Consider the following 8,234-nt stretch of genomic DNA (forward strand, 5'->3'; position numbering starts at 1 on the left):
TTTTCTGCTAATTTTGGCTTCGTAGAGTTTTTTAGTCACTAAATTTAGCAGTGTTACTTTCTAACTAAGTAAATCTATGTTTTTGACCTTTGAATTAGTTGTGCTAACTTTCTTCTTTATCTTATGGGTAACTATCTTGTCTTATCTTATGACTTTGACACCAATTTAATTAAGGCCAATGTTAAACAGTGTACCTGGTATACTGATTAAGAAAGATTAAATGCTTATGTGACCCACTTACTTTACATAAATAGAAGAGAAAAAATAAATTCATTAATTAAAAAATTTAAAATAAGAAAGAGAATGTTCTACAATGACCAATTTCTTTCTTTTGAGTTGTATACACGCGCGTCTTTTAGTTTTCCCATTTCTTTCACATTACCAAACCACCGTACACCATCTCGCCATCCCAAATCGCTCCGCCAAAACCGACCACCGTACACCATCATCTTCACCACACAATCAGCCCTCTCTCTTTCTCTCTCGCATGTGTTGCCTCTCTTTCACGGTTATTCTTTTTCTCTCTTTCCTTTCTTCAAATTTTTGTTTGTTCTGTTTCTATATATTCAAGCCCAAATTTTTGTTTGTTTTGTTTCTTCAAATTTTTGTTGATATTTTCTCTCCCCACCCCCCGTGTTTCTTTTATACTCCCTGAATTTCCAATTTTACCTTGCAAAAAACTTCGGTTTATAGAAACCGAAGTTTTTTTTGCCTTGAAAACCGAAATTTACTTTGAATTTGTACTAGAAAAAATTCGGTTTCTACGAACCGAAGTTTTTTGCAAGGGCAAAATCGGAATATTGGGGGGTATAAAAGAATCACGGGGGTGGGGAGAGAAAACATCATTTTTGTTTGTTCCCATCGTGAATGTATGTTTTCCATCGTGATTAGCCCAAAACCCCAAATCATGGGCTCTACTGAGATTGAAAATAAAAATGATTTTTTTACACTTGTTTTTTTTTACAATGGTTTTTTTTACAATGATTGAAAATAAATACTATGTGTTGCAATTATTTAAAAAAAAAAGTAATATGGAGCTGGCTAAGGACGCGCGTGTGTTGGTTGCAATTGAAAAAGTATTTGCATTTTGTTTTTCAAGCAATAATAGTGGGTTTCATGAGCATTTAATCTTCCTTAACCAGTGCACCCTGGTGTACTATTTAACCGCACCCATTAATTAAATCAACATACTAGTATACCTTATACGGAAACAATTTAAATTTATTTTATCTTTTGTTATAGAAATAGTTTATGCATAAATGCCTATGTTATAAGCTACTATTACTAAGTTGTTTATTCTTTTCGTCCCATTTTATAAGATCTCATTTGACTAACTAGAACTTTGACCCATGCGGCGCATGGGTCTAATTAGGTGTAATATGTAACAATAAATAATAAAATACAAAAATTCTAAGAGCGTTTTCAATAAGAGTAGTATAGGGAATTTCATGGATTAATTATTCTATATTTGTTTATGTGCTTATTTTATATTTTATATATTTTTTAAATAATTCTGGAACCTCATCGTTTTGTTTACTTATTAAAAAAAATTGCTGATAACTAAAGGTTAAAAAATTGATGATAATTAAAGGTTAAAAAAAAATCAAAGACATAATCAAGAACATAAACTTAAGTAGACATTCATAAAAAATAAATAAAAATTGTGATTAATTTCGCCGTTCAAATTTATTGAAAATAGGGTTAACATATTAGGATTCTTAAATTCTTTCATAATTGAAGCACAAGTTTTAGCAGTTGAAAGGTTTTATTGTAAGTAAGGGATGCAGGTTCGATGACAAATCTGTATTTTTTTTAATATAAAGCTGCAATAAAAAGAAAGAGAAAATGAGAGGGGAAAAATTTGGTTTAGGGTTAGCTTATGTTAGCAAGCTTATAATATAAGAGATTATCGGTTTTTAATTGTTTAAATTGTGCAATGAAAATTGATGGTGCTTAATTGTCGTATGAAATCTTTCCTATGAAAGTTGATAGAGGTTAACACTTTGTGGACATAATTTAAATCACAATTGGTCTGCTAGTGCATATTGTATCAATTGATCATCTGTTAATATTAAATCTGCAATGTTAAAATCAAAATAATGAATGTGATTAGTGACATGACTATGGTTGTATTGCAAAAAAAAAAAAATTGATTTAGCAGAATTGAGTTTGATAATAACTTTCTAAATTACACGTGATAATAACTTTCCAAATCTCACATGATAATTATTCTCTAAATTTATGATCCGGTAGAAAAAAAATATTGATCAGGAAAGACATAAAAATATTTCGTGATGAATAATATAGTCAACAATAATTTTGATATGATATACTTTTAAAGTTAATGGTGCTTATCAATTATTGCACATAATTTTAATCATGATTGCTATACATGCCATATTGGTTGGAAATATTGCCTTGCATTGAAGGGTTGCGGGTTTGAATTCTAATCAAGATAAAATTGTATTATTTTTTAATAAAAATTGCAAGATAAAATGGAGGGAAAACAGGAAAAACAAATTAGGGTTTAGAGTTTGCTTGTGTATACAAACTTATAATATAAAAGATTACACTATTCGTATTTTTGTAAATATTGGGTAATTACAAAAAACCCCCTAAAAATCCTATCATATCATGTCTTTCAGATTCTTTCTGGTCTCAACCTCGCTCTCTCATCTCTATGTCTCCACTGTCACCTCGCTACGCCACCGCTGTTGGTTCTCTCTAGCGGTCTCGTGTATCACATTGCTGCACCACCGGCTCTTCTCTCGCATCTCACCTCGCTCTGCCGCTCACCGTCACCGATTCGCTTCGAGTTCGATAACAGCCGCCAGATTCTTCATTCTTGATTTGATTTATGTGAGGTTATTGATTTCTGAATTGTTTTTGAGGTTAATTGATTGTGAGATTTGAATCTGTTTTTTTTTTTTTTATAGCTTTGGTCCATAAGTTTATGAGTTTTCTGATTTTTATTGTCAATTAATTGCCAATGAAAAATTCGATAGAATTTGTAGTACTAGTTTAATTGGAATTTTAATCAGAGATCTTAACTTCATTATTGGATGGAATGGTATAAAATAAAATATAGTGAAATAAGCTCAAGAGTGAATTTGTAGTACTAGTTCTATTCACATGTCAAACACTAACTGCAAAGTCACACATTACATTATAGAATCAAGTGGCAAGGAGCAGTAAGAAGTTGTTTAGATTTTGATGATTGTAGAGTGCAATTAACATGGTTTCAATTTGAAACTAGTGGTTTTTGTACCATTGTTGCTTCATGCTTAATACTTAAATCATCCTGATACTTTTTTTAAAATTGGAATTGGTATGTCTAAATTGAATCAAAGAGAAATGGATTTTTGAATTTGTGTTGTTATTATTGAAAACATGTTCTCCAAGAACGCAATGTAGGGGAAATTGGACGCGCTGAAATGGGACAAATTAAGTTGATTAAGTACTTGCATATATCTACATCTTTGAAGTGACAAAAATAGTTCAAAATTCTTACTGATATCTCTAGGCTAATCTCCTTATAAACAAACACCTGTATATGTATATATAAAGTTTATCTATGGATTTCCGAGTATGGAAATAGGTTAAGGTAGCAAGTGGCGGATGCCATATGGGGAGAATTCAATATTTGATTGCTTTTACCCTTAGGCCTCTCAATTGTATCTAGTTGGTCCTTACTCTTTGAGTTGCTTCATGATTAATTTGTGTCACTGATTTAGTGCAATTTGAGTCACTAATTTGAGGCATTGATGCATTTTTCATCACTATATTTATCAGGTGCTTTGTGGATAAGAGAGGAATAGAAAGGAGCTTTGGAGGAAGCTGTTGTTGAGTATCCAAGAGGACTCTTGCCACTATATGTGTAATAGTTATTGCCGATGACTTTTGTATATTTACAATCTACAAATCAAACCCGGCAAAGAGAGACAAAGATTCATCCAATTTATCATGTAAAAAAAAATTGGTCATCATTATTTTGTTTAAACCTCAAACTCTGCTAATTCTCTGTCTCTTGTTTCTCTGTTCCTCAAAAGAATTCCAAAAATGGTGAGGAACCCTTTATCCAAAAGTGCAAACAAATACCTTAGAAAATTCAGAAAATGGCCACATTCACCTTACAAAACTTCATGGCACCACAATTTTGGTGAACAACAAGCTATGCAAATTCTCAAACAAGCAACCATTCAACCCCAAACACAAAACAACAACAACCCTTTTCTTCTTTCCACTCTTATTGACTCATTCAAAGCTTATAACACTGACCCAACTCCGAAAGCTTACTTTTATCTCATCAAAACCTTAACCAACAACACTTCACAATTACATGAAATTCCTCATATCCTCAACCATCTTGAACACAACGAGAAATTTGAAACACCTGAGGTCATCTTTTTGTATCTTATTAAGTTCTATGGTTTTGTTGATAGGGTTCAAGATGCTATTGATTTGTTTTTCAGAATCCCTAGGTTTAGGTGCACACCAACTGTTTGTTCTTTGAACGTGTTGCTTTCATTGCTTTGTAGGAAGCAAGAGTGTCTCAAAATGGTTCCAAATATTTTGTTGAATAGTCAGCATATGAAAATTCGTCTCGAGGAATCGACTTTTCGGGTTTTGATTGAGGCATTGTGTAGAATTAAGAGGGTTGATTATGCTATTAAGATAATGAATTGTATGATTGAAGATGGTTATAGTTTGGATGATAAGATATGTTCTTTGATTATATTGTCGTTGTGTGAACAAAACGATTTGACTAGCGCTGAGGCTTTGTTTGTTTGGGGAAATATGAGGAAACTAGGGTTTTGTCCTGGTGTAATGGATTGCACCAATATGATTAGGTTTTTGGTAAAGGAAGGGAAGGTTAAGGATGCTTTGGAAATTTTGAATCAGCTCAAAGAAGATGGAATTAAGCCTGATATTGTTTGTTATACTATTGTTTTGAGTGGAATTGTTAAAGAAGGTGATTATGTGAAGTTAGATGAATTATTTGATGAAATAATTGTATTAGGACATATTCCTGATGTTTATACTTACAATGTGTATATAAATGGTTTGTGTAAGCAGAACAATTTTGATGAGGCAATGAAGATTGTTGTTTCTATGGAAAAGTTAGGATGCAAACCAAATGTGGTTACTTACAATACTTTATTAGGTGCATTTTGTTTGAAAGAGGATTTAGGTAAGGCAAAGAGGGTAATGAAGGAGATGAGGTTGAAGGGTGTTGAGCCAAACTTGCATACATACAGGATCATGCTTGATGGTTTGGTTGGTAAAGGTGAGATTGGTGAAGCATGTGTTTTGTTGGAGGAAATGATGGAGAAGTGCTTTTATCCTAGATCTTCAACATTTGATAGTATCATACTTCAAATGTGTCAAAACGGTTTGATTACTGATTCAGTTGTGTTGATGAATAAAATTGTTACAAAAAGTTATGTTCCAGGAGTCAAGGTTTGGGAAGCATTGCTTCTTAACTTAGGATCTAAGATTACCTATACAGAAACCACATTTGTTGGATTGTTGGGCCAAAATTAATCTGTTACGGATTGGACCAGGGCCATCCGAATTGGATCATAGCGCCAGAACCGTGATATGTACTATTGACTTGATCTGGAATTGTATTGTCTCTCATTCTTTATATTATATTTGGTTGAAGATCTCCTCAGTTAACAAAGAAGAGACTTGAAATCTTCAACTGGAATCACCAGTTGTTCACACTTATGCTTTTTTCATAATCTATATTAGTACATGTAAAAACACACACAATGGCAAAATTGCTACTCACATACACTGACAAATTGTTATTTTGATTAGGTCTTGCAAAATACTAACATTAATGTGCTATTTCTATAAAAAAAATATTTGGTTATTTTATATGCAAAAATCCGTTATTATTTGCACCGTGTTCATTTCGTATTTTGTGTACTTATATGCGAAAATTCATTAAATACTTGCAGTGCACTTGTTGCGGATTTCTGTTCTTATATTTGCGGTAATAAATTTTTATGTCCTGACATAATAAAATTTAGGGTTAAATATAATTTTGGTCCTTATAAAATGTGGACCTTTTCTGACCAAAAAAAAAAAAAAAAAAAAAAAAAAAAAAAAATGTGGACCTTTTAAGTTTAGTCATTACTTAATTTTTATTAAATTTGTAGTCCCTATAATTTGTTTTCTTGCAAATAGTTTAGTCCCTACTAAAACCAAATTTGTTTAATTATCGTTAAACTCCTAAGCTTTTTATATTCTGTTTTTTATTTAATATTGAAGAGGGCATAAAGCCCAAAGAAGAAAAATTACAAGGACATTAATCTAGGGGTAGTGTTCCCTAGAAGATCAAATTGATAAATGTCTCTAAGTTGAGATGGAACACTATCATAAAATACAATGTTGAAATCTAAGTGCATCCAATATTAGCCAAAACATTCACACTAATATTAGCTTCCCGATAAGTGTGGTTAATTTCAACTAGCCAATCCATCTCTAGCAATTGCCATATTTGCTTCAGCAAGGAATATCCTAAGGAACTTGACGAGTTTCCTTTCTTGAGTATGTGCACCACCGTTTCGGAATCAATGTGCAGCTCCACCTTTTTAAATCCCGACCTATGCACATGTCGAAGCCCTTCGTCCCCATAGCTCAGCCACAAATGCACTACACAAGCCCACACACTTTGCAAAACCCCCTAACCACTCTCCTTGGCTACCCATTACTCCTCCACAGCCGGCCACTAAGTTTTCCTTGTAAGCCCCATCAGTATTGAGCTTAACAAACATATTCTTTGGAGGCTTCCAACCTATCATGGCCACTGATTTATCTCTCCTTGTAACAAGGTTACCGTTAGCTGCTGCACTTCCATATTCATGCATCAGCTGCATGCATAACGTGTTGGTGTGGTCTTGCTGGAATTCAAAAATATAAGTTGTCTTAAAGATAGGGATCAAAATTGAGTTTAGGATTGTTTTCCAAGACTAAAAATTTAATAAAAATTAAATAAGCACTGAACTTTAAAGTCACCATTTTGTAGGAAAAATATATATTTAACCTTAAAATTTATAATGTTGTGAGTATTTTCAAAATACCAACATTAAAGTGGTATTTCTATAAAATATTTATTTATTTTATATGCAAAAATATGTTAATTATGGCTATTTTTTTTTAAAAAGCTTTATTTTCATAAATTCTCTAATGTAATATACGAAAAGGGTCCGTAGCATATGTATAGTTCATGTAAACTTATAGCTCATGTAAACTTAAACATAATCGCTTATTATAATAACTTAATAAGTGCTTAGACTATAAGCCGCAAAAATATCGTTTATCCTCTCCATTTGTTTTTCCCATTTTTCCTCTCCATTACTATTTTTATTTTTTGATTCACTCTCCATTACTATAATTTTAAAAAGTTTTAAGATATATATTAAATAATTGGATCCACTAAATATCACATAATTGCACTTTTATTTCTAAAACTTTAATAATAAAAAAATGGAGAAAGTAAAAAGTGAGAGTATCCTAACTCCTACATTACATACATGCCAAAAGGCCAATGCACCAGAACAAATGCTTCACATCAGGCCTAAACCAATATCTACACAATACAAATCTCAAATCATTGTCATATATACACACATCAAGCCACTATCTCACTAGCTAAATTTCATAGAAATTGAACTATTCGATCAGCACCAAAACAAAACGCCTTAAACACCACTATCAGCCTTTTGTTCCTCAACGTAGCTAGTGAAATACCCAACACTACAGTATAGAAAAACCAATGTGATACAAATTTACAAACACTACATTAGTTAACATTTGTATAATAGTGCTAATTTAGGTATAAGTTTATGTAAATTTTAATATTAGAAGTTAACATAAATGGAAAATAAAGTTGTTAATACCTGACCTAAAAAAAAAGTTGTTAAAAAGTTGTTAATAAATTACAGAAGACTATTATATTTTTTGGTTTTTTTGGGTTTGTTTATTTTTTTATTTTATCTGGTTGCATTCTTCTACTTTTTAAGATGACAATGAAGTAAATGTAAAATCAATAAAAGTGAAAAATAAAAAGACAATCTCAAAAGAATTTCTAGACATAAGAAAAATAAAACATATTTATGAATCTGATTATTGTTTTTTGTTCCGTGTAATTCTATGTATTTTTTTTTTCTGGATCTAAAAAATGGATAGAAAAAATAAATTTATCACAAATTTATGTCTATTTT

The 8,234-nt window shown here is 31.5% G+C and overlaps 1 protein-coding gene across 5 annotated transcripts; it reads left to right on the forward strand.

Annotated features, from left to right (window-relative positions):
* Nucleotides 1–364: 364 nt before the first annotated feature.
* LOC123892490 (pentatricopeptide repeat-containing protein At2g38420, mitochondrial-like) lies at nucleotides 365–5,726 on the forward strand. Of its 5 annotated transcripts, none has more exons than XM_045942284.1 (2): nucleotides 365–508; nucleotides 3,793–5,726. In XM_045942284.1, the coding sequence occupies exon 2, from the start codon at nucleotides 4,060–4,062 to the stop codon at nucleotides 5,542–5,544; it is 1,485 nt and encodes a 494-aa protein (XP_045798240.1). In that variant the 5' UTR covers nucleotides 365–508; nucleotides 3,793–4,059; the 3' UTR covers nucleotides 5,545–5,726. The 5 variants fall into 5 exon arrangements, with proteins under 5 accessions (XP_045798240.1, XP_045798241.1, XP_045798239.1 ...); XM_045942285.1 differs by having other exon boundaries at nucleotides 366–489; XM_045942283.1 differs by lacking the exon at nucleotides 365–508 and adding an exon at nucleotides 2,628–2,864.
* Nucleotides 5,727–8,234: the final 2,508 nt, after the last annotated feature.

This window comes from Trifolium pratense, linkage group LG6, assembly GCF_020283565.1.
Source record: "Trifolium pratense cultivar HEN17-A07 linkage group LG6, ARS_RC_1.1, whole genome shotgun sequence".
Classification (NCBI taxonomy): domain Eukaryota; kingdom Viridiplantae; phylum Streptophyta; class Magnoliopsida; order Fabales; family Fabaceae; genus Trifolium; species Trifolium pratense.

Bases quoted from the DNA above. Each gene is read 5' to 3' on its own strand.
- LOC123892490 (XM_045942284.1), top strand. From the start codon at position 4,060: ATGGTGAGGAACCCTTTATCCAAAAGTGCAAACAAATACCTTAGAAAA.